Source organism: Euleptes europaea, chromosome 1 (genome assembly GCF_029931775.1).
Source record: "Euleptes europaea isolate rEulEur1 chromosome 1, rEulEur1.hap1, whole genome shotgun sequence".
Lineage (NCBI taxonomy): Eukaryota > Metazoa > Chordata > Lepidosauria > Squamata > Sphaerodactylidae > Euleptes > Euleptes europaea.
In genome coordinates this window covers 48,631,754-48,649,787 of record NC_079312.1, presented here as the reverse complement: position 1 = coordinate 48,649,787, position 18,034 = coordinate 48,631,754, and the positions used below count along the sequence as shown (strand labels likewise).

At 43.0% G+C, this 18,034-nt stretch overlaps 1 protein-coding gene across 2 annotated transcripts in view; it reads right to left on the bottom strand.

Annotated features, from left to right (window-relative positions):
• Window positions 1–823: 823 nt before the first annotated feature.
• The window catches only part of ITPR1 (inositol 1,4,5-trisphosphate receptor type 1), a 244,396-nt gene continuing 227,185 nt past the window's right edge, over window positions 824–18,034 (bottom strand). For both annotated transcript variants that reach the window (XM_056867281.1, XM_056867282.1), the window contains 2 exons: window positions 5,475–5,636; window positions 824–1,320 (listed from right to left, as the gene is read on the bottom strand). In XM_056867281.1, the coding sequence (XP_056723259.1) occupies window positions 1,234–1,320; window positions 5,475–5,636 (249 nt within the window). In that variant the 3' untranslated portion in view covers window positions 824–1,233. The remainder of the gene's footprint in view (window positions 1,321–5,474; window positions 5,637–18,034) is intronic.

Here is an 18,034-nt window from a genome sequence, read left to right as displayed (position 1 = left end):
TGTAAAATGAGGACCATGTACAAAACTAGGCGCCAGATATATATATATATTTATTTATTTATACATATATGTATATAAAATATTTCATTTCATATTTTTTAGCTGTCTGGAACAACAAAAAGAAAAAAAAGTGGTCAAGATGGAAGAAAAAATTAAACATGGTCCAAACCCAGTGGCTCTTTTGCAAGTATTACAAAATCAGTGCTGAGTGAGGAGTCCTAAAAGGGACAGTTCATACTTCAATAGGTGTGGTGAATGGCTGAGGGGAATGCTCTTCTGTAAAAATAAAAATAATAATAAAAAAACCCTAACACATAAGCGTAAAGTGTATAGATACAGTGTGAGGTGGTAGAGCCTGCGAGCTCTTCTAAGTTCTTACAAACCAATATGGCACGAAACCCCTGTAGGAGACCTGCCGGCTGTGCAGAACCGTCCCAACTGTTCTTCTGCACAAAGAGAAAAAGTTCCCCTTCGAGAATTCTGATTTCCTCACAAAAGGAATGTGTGAGCCTCTTCCACAACCTCTCTGGGATTTAAATGGAACTGCTGACTAAGCCAACTCAAACAGGGGAGAAATATCATCACCAGAACATTTAGGAAACTTTTTATTTTTATTTTTTAAAGAAATACAATTTAGAGGATTGTGGGGGGGGGGGGAAGAGAGAGATAGAAGAGGCACAGCTGCTACCACCTACAAGATATGGTCAACCTCTTGGATTCTGCATGTTACAAAAATGCCCTGGAGAACAAACCCTTCCTTGGAACATAGTTCGGCAGCAGCCTTGCTTGGCTGCAGTTTGATGCCATTTATAAGACGACACCACTCAACGATGTGCACTCCCTTTAGGACACGCAGGAGTAAGTTACACATATAGTGTGACTGCATCATTCATATTGCACAACTGTATAAAAAAACCATAAATACTAGTTATCTGAAGCTTTTAAATACAAAATACAGATCACGTACTATTTTAGTCAATAATCCTCTTCAAGTGCAAGTCAGATCCACCCCATACTTCTTATAAAAAGGCATTTTTTTGGCACAAATGTAACCCCCCCTCTCAGGATGTGCCAATATATATAAACCCATTCTTTCCCATGGTAATCCTATACATACAGTATAAAACCCACGGTTATTTACATAATGAGCTACACATACACAGAAGCAGCTTTAAGGGTTGAATCTCAACTCTTGTTATGAAGTGGGGGGGGGGGACTAGCCACCCATCCGATTTATGCTGGTTGCTGTGGGTTCACATTGATGGAAGGAGGATGTCCTAGGAGACCAATACGTTGCTTTTGCTTCCTCTGTTCTGTCATCTGGAAAATTGAAAGATTTAACTCAGTAGTATAAGCGCTTCCGGTACGTCAGACCACAGAATCAGCTATTGCTGATGTACTGTGGTCAGTGTTTATTCTGAGTGCAATTTTCAACAGAGCAAACTCTTGTCTGATATACCAAACACTGACACAAAATGTACCTAGTCCTGAATCTGGAAAATCCAAAGAGGATGGGAAGGAACTGAGCAACCCAGTGTGAAGTTTAGTTTTTGCTCTCCAGGAAAACAAACAAGCTATGAGGTGGAATGGATCGAGTGGCTCCTAAGCAAATCACTAACAGCCAAACAAAATGAGATCCAGGAATGGCTCTCCCAAACACCTTTTTATTAGTAAAGTAAATTGTGCATTTGGGACATTTGTGTCAGGTTCACAGCATGGGGGAGGCAAGTTCACGGCACTGTTTTCCTGACCTCAAATGGTCCACTGGACCTGCTTTTTTATTTGTTGAGGAAAACACACAGGAAAACTTCTAAACAGCAGCTTTGGCCAGGGTCAGTTAACCTAAGGCCCATTCTCCTTAACCCCTTCAATGGTGTCAGCAGATAACATAATGCATTTAAGTAGAATATACACTGTATAAATGTATTATAGTGCAGCAGTGATTGATGATAAATTCATTACCGACAATGAACGCTGATTTATTAGATAAGCATAAGTTTCCCATTTGACTGTGAAGGTCAAATGTCAGACAGCTGCAACTCCGTCCAATATGAGCCAGTTTGGGGGGCCCTCAGTGTTGTGGGGTCCCGAAGCAGTTTGTCCCCCTTTCTCCCCATGCTCTGGCTCCAGGAAGCCACTTTTGATTAGAGAAACCTTACAGGGGGACAGGGTTAAATGCCCCTCCCCCAATAGCCCAATAAACATTTAGGAGCGCCATTCACAGTTCTCCCTGCATCTTGTCAAGACAAACTTTTCATGGGAGCTCAGTGGGAATGCCAGCTTACCATGTGAAAGATTCAGTCAAATAAGGTACACAATGATAATCCTATAGTTTGACTGGCAAAGCTATCTAGCAGTCTCTGAGTTTCCTACAGGCTGAAAGGGATTTTGCCCCTTCCCTGAAGGGACAATCCCCCTTGGTCTGACAGTAATTCCAGCTCAGTATGGAACAGCCCCTTATAAGTTTAAAATAAATTAGTGTAAATCTTAACACAGAACTCAACAGGTTCAGCTTCTTGTGGTATTATGAACTTTGCACACTCTGGAGGTCAAAAGGTTCACCCTATTTTCACTTGAAGGGAAAACAGTGTATATCATGAGCTGGTTTGTCTGTAACTTTTGTGCCAAGTCTAAGAATGCTATTATTTATAAATCTGCATGGTTTCCCAAATGTTTTAAAGTTTATGAACTCTACAGCAATAATGCAAAGGCTGCTAAATCATCAGCTAGCAAGAAAAGAAACCTGTTGTTCTGAAACCCAGATGAAGGCATAGCACTATCCTATGCACAAAGTATACGAGGCATTTATTCAAGACACACACAAAAGTAATTAACTGAGAAAGGGCAGCCAATTTTAAAAAGTCCATATTTCCGCAATCAGAAGAGCCCGTTTGGATGCACGTTTGGATGCAAATATCAGAAGTTTTTTTTTTAAGAGAGGGAGAATTATTAGAGGATTATCACAAGTAAGGAAATAAACCGAATTAGCATCACATATTCCAACACTGTACATGGAAAGGTCAAAGACCCCCAGCAAAGCTTGACATGGTGAAATAGTGTTCTCCTTTACCACCACAGTTAGCTCTCTATCCAAGTGTGTGAGTTCAGCTGTTGATAACCAAACTCCCTAATAAAAAAACTACTTTTGGTTTAATGAATTCCAAATAGTCAAGTTTTAAATATTCCCTGGGGATGTTTACATTATTTGCTTTAGTTCAGTGCTGCTTTCAAGTGAATGTGCTGAATTTCAGCATCAAGGGCCACTTTAAACCCCGGAAACCTATTTGAACAGGCAATTCTGAAAGCAGAATTTGACCCTTACTTGATTCAAACCCACCTCTCAGACAGGTGCTTTTTCCAGAGAGGGTTGTTCCTAATGCGCAAGTGACATGTTGATGTGCTCACATAAGTGGTACAGTGCTTAGGGGACTTGACAGTGGTTAGGGCAAATCCCAAAGAATTTTCTTATATTAATAAATCTTGTTTCCCTCTCTTTCTTTGCAGCAAAGAAGCTCTGTGAAAGCCCACATTCTTTCTTTCTCATATTCAGAAGGGCAGGACAACATTGGAAGGCTTGGCCAGCAAAAAGTGGGATGATTTAGACTCAAATGCTTCTTTAAGGTAAAGACTGCTGAAGCAAAGGTTGGGGAGGTGTCAAAGTCTGGGATCTCTCAATGAGTGTTTATCAGATTCCATTCTGGATGGTATCTGACATACCCTGTCAGAAATTTTGTTAGTCTTTAAGGTGCTACTGGACTCTTGCTTCTTTTCTGTTCCTATTAACAGACTTAACATGGCTACCTTACCTGGAGACCAAGTCCTATGAGGAAAGGTTGAAGGAGCTGGGTATGTTTGGCCTGAAGAGGAGATGACTGAGAGGGGATATGATAACCATCTTCAAGTACTTGAAGGGCTGTCATATAGAGGATGGTACCGAGTTGTTTTCTGTTGCCCCAGAGGATCGGACCAGAACCAATGGGTTGAAATTAAATCAAAAGAGTTTTTTCTAACAGTTAGAAAAGTTCCTCAGTGGAACAGGCTTCCTTGGGAGGTGGTGAGCTCTCCTTCCCTGGAGGTTTTTAAGAAGAGGTTGGATGGCCAACTGTCAGCAATGCTGATTCTGTGACCTTGGGCAGATGATGAGAGGGAGGGCATCTTGGCCATCTTCTGGTCACTGGGGGTATGGGGGGGGAGGTGGTTGTTAATTTCTTGCATTGTGCAGGGGGTTGGACTAGATGACCCTGGTGGTCCCTTCCAAATCTATGATTTTATGATTCTACATGCCTACCAATAGTGGCTACTAATCAAAAGGAGGGGCGGACAGGTGTTTTGTAGTTGTTAACGAAAGAGAAAAATAGGGAGTGGTTTGTGTCTTAAGATCTGAATGAGAGATCTGAAAAGGGCAGTATTTTTGTTCTTTTACAGTTGTTGTTGTTTTAAATAAATAATTAAAAACTCCTTAATGGCATTAATGTGGCTACAAAGGAGGCTCCATTGCAAGATACGTCACACTAGAAGAACAGAGCATGCTAAGAGGCAGGATAGAAACATCTGAACATCTCTTGTGTTTTTTGTGCAGTTTGGTAAGTGCTACAAATAATATTTACCAAAAAAAGGAGGAGTTAGGTCTTCCCAGAAAAAAAGAGAAATGGACATTGCTTGTTTGCATTTGTCCACTGACTCAGGTGAAGCAGAAGAAACAAAGAAAGAAAAAGAAAGAAAGAAAAATCAATTTGGTAACAAACTGGAACACACCACAATTAAAAAAAACCTCTTGCTGGGCCAATTTAAACAAGCCTATGGTAATCTCAAGCAGGTTTCGCAAAAGTGTGTGTTTGGTCTTCTACCTAGACAACTAATGGCAACAATACTTCCAAGTAAGCCAAGAATACTACTAATGCTGAAGATCCTTGCTGTATCACATCAAATGGGGGAGGGTAGAGAGCTTATTCTGAGCTGACATATGCACAATCCTGACAGAATGGGAAATTCGAAGCCCCTGCAGAAGAAGGGATGATAGATCACCACTGCAGTCTTAACAACAGACCCTGTGTAGATCAGATGCATTGAACACACCCAGATCCAATCCCCCACCCATTAGATCTCACAGGAAGTTATACTTCTGCACATTTAGAAAGGCAGCAAGGGAATCCCCAATTTTCAGAAAAATTGTGAACATTCCTAGCTATTCCAAAAGAAATATGCACAGTAGCTTGGATCCTCTGAAGCACTTCCATGAAGAATTTCTGCATGCCATGTGCAACTTTTTCACCTCCCTCACTACAGCCCAAATTGTTTCCTCCCAAATGCTATTGGGGGGGGGGCATGTCCAGCATTTGGGGAGAGTTATGGGCTGCAGTGGGAGGGAGATGTGAGAAAGTCATTCTCTGCAGAAAGAAACCCTTCCATCCACAGAAATGCTCCAATGGATCCAAGACCCATTCAGCAGTAACAGTGTTATAAATGTTTCTTACCTGATCTTTAAGCTCAGACAGCTGACTGGAAAGATTGGATACCAGCTTCATAGTAGATTCAAGCTTTTCTTGCAAATTTCTAAGTTCATTCTGTTCTCCTTCAGCATCACTACTCACAAGTGACATGGCACGCATCCGGGGGAACCAATCCAGATTTCTTTCCTGAAATTCAGATACGACATCAATGCCAGACATGGTCAGAATTATGTTGTGATAACCTTCATATCTGGGGTGCATAGCATGATATCCATGCAAATTAGCTTCCAAACTGAGGAAAACGGCTTAAATGCAAGAAAAATAAGGCACGGAAAACATTTCTTTTGGTGGCAAATGACATCCTGTGAACAGTCCTTTATTATAGACATCAAAAATCTGATTTCAAGAGATGGTCACGGTGCGGGTAAATGAAGCCTCTACTCGGGGCGACCTTCAGTTTCAGAGCAGGTTTTCATGGGTGTGTGTGTGTGATGATACTGGAGCCAGCCAAAGTCATGATCAAGGCAGCTCTTGTGAAGGAGACTGCTCATCCGCGCAGGTGAGGAGTCTTCTTCAAAAGCCCAACAAGTAGCTGAAGAAGTGGCTGTTTTTTAGTTGGAGGGTATATCCCTCCAGACAGGACTGGGTGAGCCCTGTCTTTTCAAATGACCCAGACTAGTTGGGTCAGACCAAGCTGGCTCCAATTACATGACCCCTACCTCAAAAACCAGTCAAAGATAGAAAAATGGGAGAAAGCACAGATCTGTGCATCTGAGCAAAGGCAAACAGCTGAAACCAGAAAAAGCCAAATTCCCAGGTTTTGGTATTCAGTCGATTGAAACCCAAATATTGCCGAAATGGCTAATTTCTGGTTTATTTTCGGTTCGGGTATATTGAGATGCACAACCCTAAATGACACACACTTTCAAGATAAACTTTGGGTTGTTTACTTTTCGGTAGCTTCAGAGATTCCATCCCAGGTGAGATGGAAGAGTAGATACAAGAGTCACGTGTCCCTTCCCACACCATTCCCCTCACCACAGGATAATCACGAACGCATGATGCCACCTTTCATCTGTCAGGCCCATTAAGACAGAATCCATTAGAAAGGCAGGTTCTGTTTTGCAGGATCAGGTTCAGATCATTGTGGGGTTTCCTGTTGGACTCATTACTTTAGCTCCACAGGAAGATGTCTGTGAGCAAAAGGCCCATGCTCAGTGTTGGCCTTTGTAGAATTCAGGGGGCCAAGTCATGAGTCTAACTACAAAATCCCAGCATCAGACTTTATTCTGGCTCCATATTTTGAGACACAGCTGTCTTCTGACATGTAAATCCATCTGTAAGCATAACTTTAAATGTTGATGCATACAGTTAAGAGTTGCAGAAGGAATGTACAGTGACTGAAAAAAAAACTCACAGAAAAGTGTGGGAGCAGAAAGAAGAGGGGGGAAGGAAGAACAGATTTCAGTTTCTTAAGGCTAGAACCAAGAACAATTCAGTGCTACCGATTCAGTTTCCCTCTCCTCCCACATTGGGGACATATTCTTTCAAGTTCAAAGAACATTTTGCGGAAGAGGAATTAAGAAAACCTGGGCGTGAACAGAGACTACATGCTTAACGCTACCTGCACTGGAACAAAACAAATCATGAGATCTATTTCAACATGATCTGGCAATAGGAAAGCTCTACCCATTTCCACTCACAGAACCATAACCATGTTGAAACTGTTTTTACTGGTCAGTTTATGCTTAATAAACTAGGGGTTTATTATTGTGCAATATCCATAATCCATTCTGAACCCTGCCTAGAGGCCCAACTACAAACCTTCTACCTACGGACTGAATGCTTTTAGAACTTCTGCACTTGCACACTTTTTGAACAGAATATGGTTAAGTGATAACCACCCTTAACCCTTTCCATAACTTAGAACTTTCTTTACACATTAAACTGTGTTGCAATGTCATCTTTCACCCCTGCCCCCTGGAACTACTGGGCAGGGATGCACAGGGGAGACAAGGAGTGTGGCTAGGTGCTTGTAACCAGGTTCCCCCCTCCCTTTAACTCTTAGAAAGAGTTCAGTGGTGATCTATGGCTGCTGATTGCAACTAGCTACACATCCAAGACAAAGAGGTGCTTCTCTGATAAAGGCTGCACGAGATCGGGCCTCCACAAACAAGTTATAATGCTTGATGAAAGTGGAGGGTTGCAACCACATTGCTGCTCTGCATAGTTCTAGTACAGGTATGCCCTGTTGAAGGTTGTGGACGTAGGCATTGCACAAGTTGACTGGGCTGTAACCTTTGTAGGAAGTAATTTGTGTGCAGGCTCACAGCAGAGTGTAATCACATCTGTGACCCAGTGGCTGTGGAGACACACTGTGGCCCCTATTTGCATCTCTGTAGCACACAAATGAACTTGGGCTGTTTCTTGAACACAGCAATCTTGTTTATGTGGAATCCAAGAGCTTTGTAGACGTCTAAGGAATGTAGCTGTACTTTCAACATCTACTGAAAAGCTGGTAGCACAAGTTCCTAGATTAAATGGAACTAGAGACGACCTTAGGTAAAAGGAACTATTTGTTGAAGGGTGGCTTCAAAAAGGAGATAAGGAGGGTCTGATCAAAGGGTGTAGAACTGACTAGCCTATCTTGCCAAAGATATGGCTACTAGAATTGTCCATGGTTCAGAGGCAAAGGTCACCACTAGTGGATCAAATGGATGTTCCTCGAGCCATGACAAGATTAGTCAAAAGTTGTGACCACATGACAGTGTGGGTGGGGACAAAATAGGCAGAACAGATGGATCTCCACAAACTTGTAGGACAGCCAAAAACAAGAAAGAAGCTTAGGGGAAAAAACTTAGAGTAAAGATGGGGAAAAAAGGGAAAATTTATTAGCTCTAACTGTCCAAGGAAGAGAAAGTTCTCATTGGCGTTGTTGTGATGTTGGATGAAAGAGAACTGAAAAGGTAGCTCTGTCCCTCTAAGCATGTGTGTTGACACCCTCTGCTTTGGGTGGGTGCAGCTGGCACCAAAAAACTTCATTCTAAAGACTCCAAAATCTTATTTTGCATTGGTGCAAAGCCATATTTTGGCTGCAGAGAAACCAAGTCCAACCATATTGGTTTCCTTAAGCTGCTCTGGTTATATGTTGTAAAACAGGGGTGTCGAACTCAATTGTTACGAGGGCCGAATATGACATAAATATTACTTGGTTAGGCCAGGCATGCCTCGCCAACCCAGATCCAGAGTAGGGGGGTGGCTGCCTTGTGGGCTGATACAAGCTCTCAAGGGGCTGGATCCAGCCCACAGGCCTTACGTTTGACACCCCTCTTGTAAAAACATGTCTAAATTCACTAATTCCTTAACATAGTTAGCTGTTCAAGCATTCACGATCTTGTACATGTAGGAAAACATAAGAATGTCATTCTGGAACAAAATGAGTACAGATTAAAACTCTAGCACATTGGACATTCTCACTAGTTGCAGTAATTAAACAGTGAAAAGAGTTTAATAGGACTAAACCATACCACAGAGCTCTTTGCTATTGCCTGACATTCCTCTCTGTCCTCTTTCCCCTCAAAAGTTTTAAGATCTAGGGCTGTGGAACATATGAGGATAAATAACTATCATGATATTGGCATCCATTCAAACACAAATAAAAAAGAATTTTTGCAAAAATTGGAACAAGGAGAGAACTACGTGGATCACACCTATCTTAACAAAGTACAATCTTCCCTCTGAACCCTGGATTGTTCCCTTTCTCCTATCAGATTTAGAGGTGGATATCGAGAAAATCCATCAGGTCGCCAAATATTTAACCCAGGTAATGTTCTTAAAATTGTCCTGGTAAATGACACTGGCATTTGGCCCAAGAGATTTTGTTGAACATGTATAACTTTATTATAAGCTTTATACACATCATGTATTTTATACATTTTAGGCATCTATGTGTTATATGTATATGCTTATGACTTTGTTAATGAGCAATAAATGACTACTACTACTACAATAAAAAGAATATGACCCCCACAACAAAAATAATTCAAGATTAATTTTAATAGATGTTTTATCTACTTTGGAAATATATTCAGCGAGGAAGAAAGATAAAAGTGTAAAAATAAATAATTTTTGTGCTAGTAATAAAAAGCCCAACAGCATCCCCCAGCTAAGTAGCATGGTGTACAATTCAGCAAGTAATTTATCTGATGTGAGTGTCTTTGGAACAAGTGGGAGACAAGCGTTAGCGTAAGTTCACACTCAATTCAATAGGGCTTGTAAAAGAGAACTTCCTGCCAGATCAAGCCCTCAGAACAAATCTACTACCCCTAATCTGCACCCAGCAACAAAGAAAGGGGAGGTGGGCGAGAGTGAGGCACACTTACACGACTAAAGATCCACTGGCCCATAAAAGATCCCCAGAGAGATCCTGTACCCCAAGATTCCCCTTCAGCCAGCTCACAGTTTCATCTTGATGTTCTGCCTCTTCACACTCGATCCACAAATTGCTTTCACACACACCCCTACCTGTCACTTCTCACCTGAGGATTCACCTTCTCCAAGCTCTCAATCAAGGTCAGAGCTACCAGGAGACCAGCCCCTAATAATATCTATATCCACTAAAGAACATTAACATTTTTTTTGGCCAAAGTTATGATGTTCCACTTCAGGTAAACCCAGACAGATAGACATACAGAATAATCTCACAACAATATCATACCTTGTTCTTCTGGTTATGAGAAACTTTTCAAATTTTTCAAAGTAGTATTAAATCCAGGTATGTGTTTAGCCCTGTTCACAAGTTACAGTCAACACATGTACAATTCATGCACAATGTACACTTGATTGTTCTTTACATGAATGTTAAGTTATTCTCATGTTACATTCAATGCACGAACAGCTAAACATGTGATCGAAACCCTACATTTATCCAGGAACTGGCTCCCCAGTTTCATCTGTAAAGTGAACACCTGTTGGTTCTTTCTTACAAACGGGTAACAAGCCTGCACATAGATGCAGGTTTTTATGTGCGTTCACTGTAACGTGTGGACAGGGTTCCTATGAACTTCGAAGTAATAAAAATTGAAAACTACGCCTTGTGAGGAAAAAAAGTGTTCAGAGGAACAGAACAAATCTGTATTGTTGCAGGAGACATGGGGGGTGGGAATCTATAGTTTGGCCATATAATTTGGTATGCAGTAAGGACACCCTGGTAGCTTGGGTGTAGCTGTTCTGGGTCATAGCCCAGTAAGCAGCAAACCCCCTAGATTAGTAATCAACTGACGCACTAAGACAGCACTGTATTTACATACAGGTGTTTTCAGCAGACATCAGAAGCCACCCTGAAACAGAAATGGGGAAAAATTACCCGTGTGATGCTTCTCAGGTGCCTCAACCTGTCTCCCCCCTCCCCCTCATCCTACAGCGTATCCAATTTGGGAGCATTCTATTCCAGGCTGAATAAAGGAACTAGCTGCAGTTAAAAGATCAACTCAGCCCTTCAGGTGTCTGGCCTTGCAAGCAACAGACATGACGTTGCGGCAGCTTTCCTGCACCCATTCAGTGAGCTACAACATTAAGCCTTTGTTTCTGGTCTGTTTCCCTCACTCCACAGACACACCCCTTTCCTCCTGGTGTCCCACATACCAATCTCCTTATTCACTGTCTGCTACAGCCCTCCTACAAGCCTGGCTGTGCCGTCAGCTCCCTCTTCCCGTCACGGCAGCAACTTCCTCTCTTTAAACAGACCAACTGAATTAAAGCCACTGACGGATGCTGGCTAACCACAAGGGTTGTGTTTCTGGCTAGCTCTTTTCTAGGTAAAGTTGGAAAAGTCCCTTTCAAGTAGCTATCATCAGAGTCTCAGACATGGGGGCGGAGCTGGCCAGTGCCTTAAAAGTGTCCAGAATGGGTAATTTATTATTTTTTTTAAAGGAAGCTGTTCCGTGTGATGGAAACTGTAATTCATTCTGAGAAGCACTTACAGTTCCCTCCGGTCACAGAGCTTGTTCTAGGGGCCTTTCCAGATGATTAAAAGGCCTGGCATTTTCTCTTTAGCTTTCACCCACGCAAACAGCGATGCAGAACAATATCACGATATTCCATCCCAATTTGTGGTCGATGGGAAAGAAAGCAAGGATTGCTGCCCTGCCGCTCTCATTATTATTATTATTATTTTAAACCAAAGCAAAAGAACCCCGTACCACTGGAGAGGCAGCATGCACATCCTTTAAGGAACTAAAAAAAAAGGGGGGGTCAGAATTTTCATGACAGTCGAGAATTGCTGAGGAGGGGGAAATAGTCACTTTGCTCACATGCACCATTTTTCTTTTTGAAAAACTCTACAAATGCTGCAAAAAAAAAAAACTAGATTGAAAAGAAACTGTAGTGTTCACCAACCTGTGCCAGAATGCAGAGGGCTATTGATGCTACTAAGGATGTCCATGGGTCCCATGTAATGGGTGCCAAAGCCCGCTGTGACCCACATCTTACATTGTAGTAACAACTGCAGTGGACATACTAGTAGAGGCAGGGAACTTTCAGGTTTTGCCACTAATAAAATATTGGGGTGCTGGGAATGTACAATATTCCTACCTGGAAGAAAGTTCTCTGATTCCCCAACAACAAATGAATAACTCGTCATGGGCATTATAATCTGGTCAGTTAGAAGAAGCTCTTCTTTGACTAATACCCAGATCCAAGGGCACTCTCACTTCAATTTTTGTTCTTAGGATAGCATGCACAAGGCACTCCCGTAATGAGATCTAATGTAAAAGAAGCTACTCACAGCTTAGACAGCAAGTAAACTGAAGAATCCTGTAGTACTACCTACTGTTGTGACGATGGTGGAGAAATAAGTCGAATGCCTCTCCATAGTGCTGTAGCGCTGGGAGTGATTTGAGAGTGCAGTTCTGAGAATAAACACTTGTAAAATTGGAGCAGCTTTTGAAAATATATTTTGAAAATACAAATATAATGCAAGACCGGCAGTGGATGTTTCCGTTTGACAAAAATCGCTTGAACTCTGGACTCAGGGCTTAGTGTCCTGCCAGTAGAATGTTAACCCCAGCATCGTTACAGGTCTTATAATTTCACCTGCAACTTGTTTATGAAGTTCCATCAGAAGTACTATTAAAGTCACCTCCCTCACCCCACTCCCCCAGATCAGAAGAGCAAATTTTAAAAAGTACACTTTGAAAATTTAGGAATGAGATTGCTCAGAAGAGGAAGGCGACTTCTACAAGTATTACAGAAGCATGGATTAATTTAACATTCAACTCAGCTGAACGCTTCTGAGAAACCCACCGCAATCGACAAGCAAAGCAAAAAAGTATGGGTTGGATCTGACAAGCCATGAGCGCAAGGCACTTGAGGAGGGCAGAGCTTCCCAACCCTCCTGCTCCACTAGCAGCTCACTATGAACCTTGACAAGACGATGGCATCAGAAGAGCAGGGGTCACTGGGGGTGTGGGGAGGAGGCAGTTGTGAATTTCCTGCATTGTGCAGGGGGTTAGACTAGATGATCCTGGTGGTACCTTCCAACTCTATGATTCTATGAAGACCTCTTGAGGACAAAACATCACGCTTGATGGAGCTTCCTCTATTAGTGGAAGAAGGAAGGTGATTTTGACCAATTTCTTCTGCTCATGGTATCCCTTCTGCCAAGCTCACATTTTTTTCTGAGTGTCCCATGAACTCCAGCATTGGCTTTTGAAGGGTTCACGGGGGGGGGGGGGCACTAAGAAAGAAGGCAGGAAAAATCAGTTTGTGCAAGTGCTTTGCACCCACAGTTCATAGGATCCAGCCTTTCAGAGTTCCTGCAACTCGACTGTACTTTTCTTTGAATGGGAATCTTGTTTGGTTAGATTTGAGAAAGAGGATGCACAAATGCTCGTTCATTTTCTCCCCTAACTTCACAGCAAGGACATTTGGAAAAGGCCTATCAGCTTCTTCCTCTGTTTGGAGTTTATTTGAGTCTTGTTATTTAAAAAGGTAAAGGTAGTCCCCTGTGCAAGCACCGGGTCATTCCTGACCCATTGGATGACGTCACATCCCGACGTTTACTAGGCAGACTTTGTTTACAAGGTGGTTTGCCACTGCCTTCCCCAGTCATCTTCCCTTTACCCCCAGCAAGCTGGGTACTCATTTAACCGACCTTGGAAGGATGGAAGGCTGAGTCAACCTTGAGCCGGCTACCTGAAACCAACTTCCGTTGGGATCGAGCTTGGACTGCAGTACTGCAGCTTACCACTCTGTGCCAAGGGGCATTGTTATTAGCCACAGCTATTATCTCAGCCTCTTCATCCATGCCCAGCCTTTACAGAAAGAGGAAAAATGATACAGTACGCCATCTTGGAAATATAACTTGTATCTTGCTCAAGTAGCAACACTTTTGCATCAGGACAGGATGTAGCAGCTGTAGGTACCTCAATAAGCTATCCTCCCTACTGGAAGGCAGAGCAGGACAAATGCCAAGAAGGAATATATGTATTTCAAAATAGTTCTTTGGCTACAGGGAAATTCACAGCCACCAGCTGCTTCCCATTATGAAGTAATTCTCCTTACAAGCAAACACTGCCCAGCTTTTACATAACTGGTGATGAAAAACTACTGAAGGATTGCCCAAAGGAGGTTCCCGCTTGTCTTTCATGCTACGACAACTGCCAGCCCTTCCGCTAACCTAGTTCTCCTCCTTGTTTGGTTCTACAGGATTACATAAGTAAACCAGGACACCTTATATCACGAGCAGCTGGGCTGGAATTAATTGGCCAGGAATTGCGTCAAATGTATCATTATAGCAGACATACATATGCATGCTGATACTCTACAACCTGCTCATGGTAACAATCTCCACCCTAATTACTGTGCCGTGGCTATGGAACACATGACCAAACATTCTCTGCATGGAAGAGCCAAGCAGGTAATGCCAAGCCCCAGGGGCAGGGTTTGGACTAGGAAGCCCTCATGGAGCCTCTATATCAGGTTCATGGGAGAACGCAGCACACCGTGGGCCAAGAACCAAGACATATACACCTGAGCACAGATTGAAGGAGGGATTACAAAGATACAGTTTTCTAAACTGTTTTTCAAATATATATATATTTAAAATCAAATAAGACATGAGGGTACTGTCCCTAAATATAGATCAGTGAAAGGGAAGTTTCCTGTAAATTGCAAAACTGAATTTTGTCAGCCCTAATTTTGGAACCATTTCAGGATTTGAGCTCTCTTAAGAATTAAACTTCTAGCATGCATGACTGCAAGAAAATCCACCTGCAAGTAGCACAAATTCCAGAGAGTGTCTGTCAGGACTCTCTGTGTATGTGTGTGTATGTACCATCAAGTCACAGCTGACCTATGGCAACCCCACAGGGTTTTCAAGACAAGAGATGTTCAGAGGTGGTTTGCTATTGCCTGCCTGTGCGTAGGCTGAAAGAGTTCTGAGAGAGAACCGTGGCTGGCCCAAGGTCACACAGGCTTCATGTGGAGGAGTGGAGAATAAAACCCGGTTCTCCAGATTACAGTCCACCACTCTTAACCACTATATACAGTGAGGGAAAAAAGTATTTGATCCCCTGCTGAATTTGTCCGTTTGCCCTCTGAGGAAGAAATGACCAGTCCATAATTTTAATGGTAGGTTTATTGTAGCTGTGAGAGACAGAATAACAACAGGAAAACCCCCAGAAACCCAGAAGACAGAAGTCAAAGATTGATGTGCATTATAATGAGTGAAATAAGTATTTGATCCCTTTGCAAAACATGACTTAGTACTTGGTGGCAAAACCCTTGTTGGCAATTACAGAGGTCAGACGTTTCCTGTAGGTGACCACCAGGTTTGCACACATTTCAGGTATTTTGTCCCACTCCTCTTTGCAGATCCTCTCCAAGTCAGTAAGATTTCGAGGCTGATGTGTAGCTACTCAAACCTTCAGCTCCCTCCACAGATTTTCGATGGGATTAAGGTCTGGAGACTGGCTAGGCCACTCCAGGACCTTAATGTGCTTCTTCTTGAGCCACTCCTTTGTTGCCTTGGCCGTGTGTTTTGGGTCATTGTCATGCTGGAATACCCATCCTCGACCCATTTTCAATGCCCTGGCTGAGGGAAGGAGGTGCTCACCCAAGATTTGACGATACATGGTCCTGCCCATCGTCCCTTCGATGCGGTGAAGGTGTCCTGTCTTCTTAGCAGAAAAACACCCCAAAGCATAATATGTCCCCCTCCATGTTTGATATTGGAGATGGTGTTCTTGGGGTCATAGGCAGCATTCCTCCTCCTCCAAACACGGCGAGTTGAGTTGATGCCAAAGAGCTCGATTTTGGTCTCATCTGACCACAACACTTTCACCCAGTTCTCCTCTGGGTCATTCAGATGTGCATTGGCAAACTGCAGACGGGCTTGTACATGTGCTGTCTTGGGCAAGGGGACCTTGCGGGCTCTGCAAGATCTCAGTCCTTCACGGCATAGTGTGTTACCAACTATTTTCATGGTGACTATGGTCCCAGCTGCCCTGAGATCATTGACAAGTTCCCCCCGTGTAGTTCTGGGCTGCTTCATCACCGTTCTCATGATCATTGCAACTCCACGAGATAAGATTTTGCATGGAGCCCCAGACTGAGGGAGGTTAACGGTTAGGGTTAGGGTTGTCACCTTCTCACCAAGCTGCTTGGCAATAGTCTTGTAGCCCAGTCCAGCCTTGTGCAGGTCTACAATCTTGTCCCTGACATCCTTGGACAGCTCTTTCGTCTTGGTCATAGTGGCTAGTTTGGAATCTGATGGATTGATTGCTTCTGTCGACAGCAGAACCCTAACCCTAACCCTAATTTGGCTGGTTGATAGGGGATCAAATACTTATTTCACTCATTATAATGTGCATCAATCTCTGACTTTTGTCTTCTGGGTTTCTGGGGTTTTTCCTGTTGTTATTCTGTCTCTCACAGCTACAATAAACCTACCATTAAAATTATGGACTGGTCATTTCTTCGTCAGAGGGCAAACGGGCAAATTTAGCAGGGGATCAAGTACTTTCCCCCCTCACTGTATATGATGTATTTTAATGTGCAAAGGTCTTTACCATTCTGATTCCATAAATCTCCATGACCACTTGGGAAGTGGGCAATTTATGGTCCCAGCTGACAACAAATGCTGATTGAGAACATCCATGGCTGGAGACAGCCATCTGACTTTGGGCTTCCCATAACCAAGTTCCGCATTTTACCTATTTGATGATGCGAGCTTTCTAATTCCAACCTTATTTTTATCTCCTGAAAGCAGTAGAAGCAATGACCAAACAATAGGAAGACCCTCAACACCATCAAATCCATCCCAAATGCAGGTTCTACTAGGTGTGCCTCTAGAGGACACAGCATACTATACATCAATAGGATGGACTTCCCTTCAGCAGCAGTGGCTAATGTACAGATAGGCACACCCACTTTCTTACGCTGTTTATCCCAACCCTCAAATTATCTACGTAAATTCAACCTTCAGGCCTGACAACACCCAGTTTCTGGCAGGCCTTGACCTGGTTCTAAATGCACAGCATAGCTTTCCCCTGCTTCTGCTACTATTTAACTATGCCATCACATGAGCTAATTAGCTAGGCATTTGGCAACACACTTTGTACGAAGACACTGTGCCAGTTAAACTTGGAACCAATGACAATTCAACTCACTTGTCCTTCCTTTGCACGGGCACAATGGTGGCTGTCCTTCCTAGTTAAAGATGTGTCACATACATACCAAAAACAGACACAGTAGGACAAAAAACAAACAAACACATTCAAGCACAACTGAGAACAACATTTGCACAAAACCTATGGAAACTAACAAGTGGACACAATCTTGCCATTTTTGGGGGGACTTGCCCAGGAGAAATATTTTGCAGATTGCACTCTCAATCAACAAAATGGCCACTACTTCTTTTAGCTCCAATAAAGTGATAGTTTTACAGTTATTCTGGGTAGTGTACAAATTCAATACAACACATAGGCACAGTGACGATGACATCCTTACGTTCAACATTTTTTTAAAAAACCAGCCCTCCTTCATCCTTGCCAAGTCCAAGTTTTTATAATTATTTAGGAAATTCAAACTAAATCTACATCCCGCTCTTTTCAGGGCCCATCAGGGACTGTACCCCATGGCCTCTCTTATAAAGGAAGTTCAGCAACTTTATCCACTCAGCTCCAAAGGAAGGTCCAAAATAAGGAGAAATGGCAATTAAAGAAACAATGGTGGAAACTTCCTAGTGTAGGGTTGTTACTGGGTGGTTTCGGAGGGCAATTGCCTGCCAATCCACTGGGCTTTTCTGGAGTGGGGATCGCACATGGGTGCGACGCGGTCACGTCCCTTCCAGGTTTACCCCCAGAAGCGCCGTATCGCCATGGCCGCTTTAGTGCTCAAACCCATAAGTGATGTGATCACGTCGCACACAGCTGCACGGGCATGCGATTGCCCCAGCCCCGCCCCCCAAAACCTCCCACCGATGGAGAGGGGGGACCTGGCAACCCTATCCTAGTGCAAACTGCAGCAAAATCCAGGTTGGTCATCCCTATAGTGCAACCAGCCACCTTTCCCCCTAATACTAT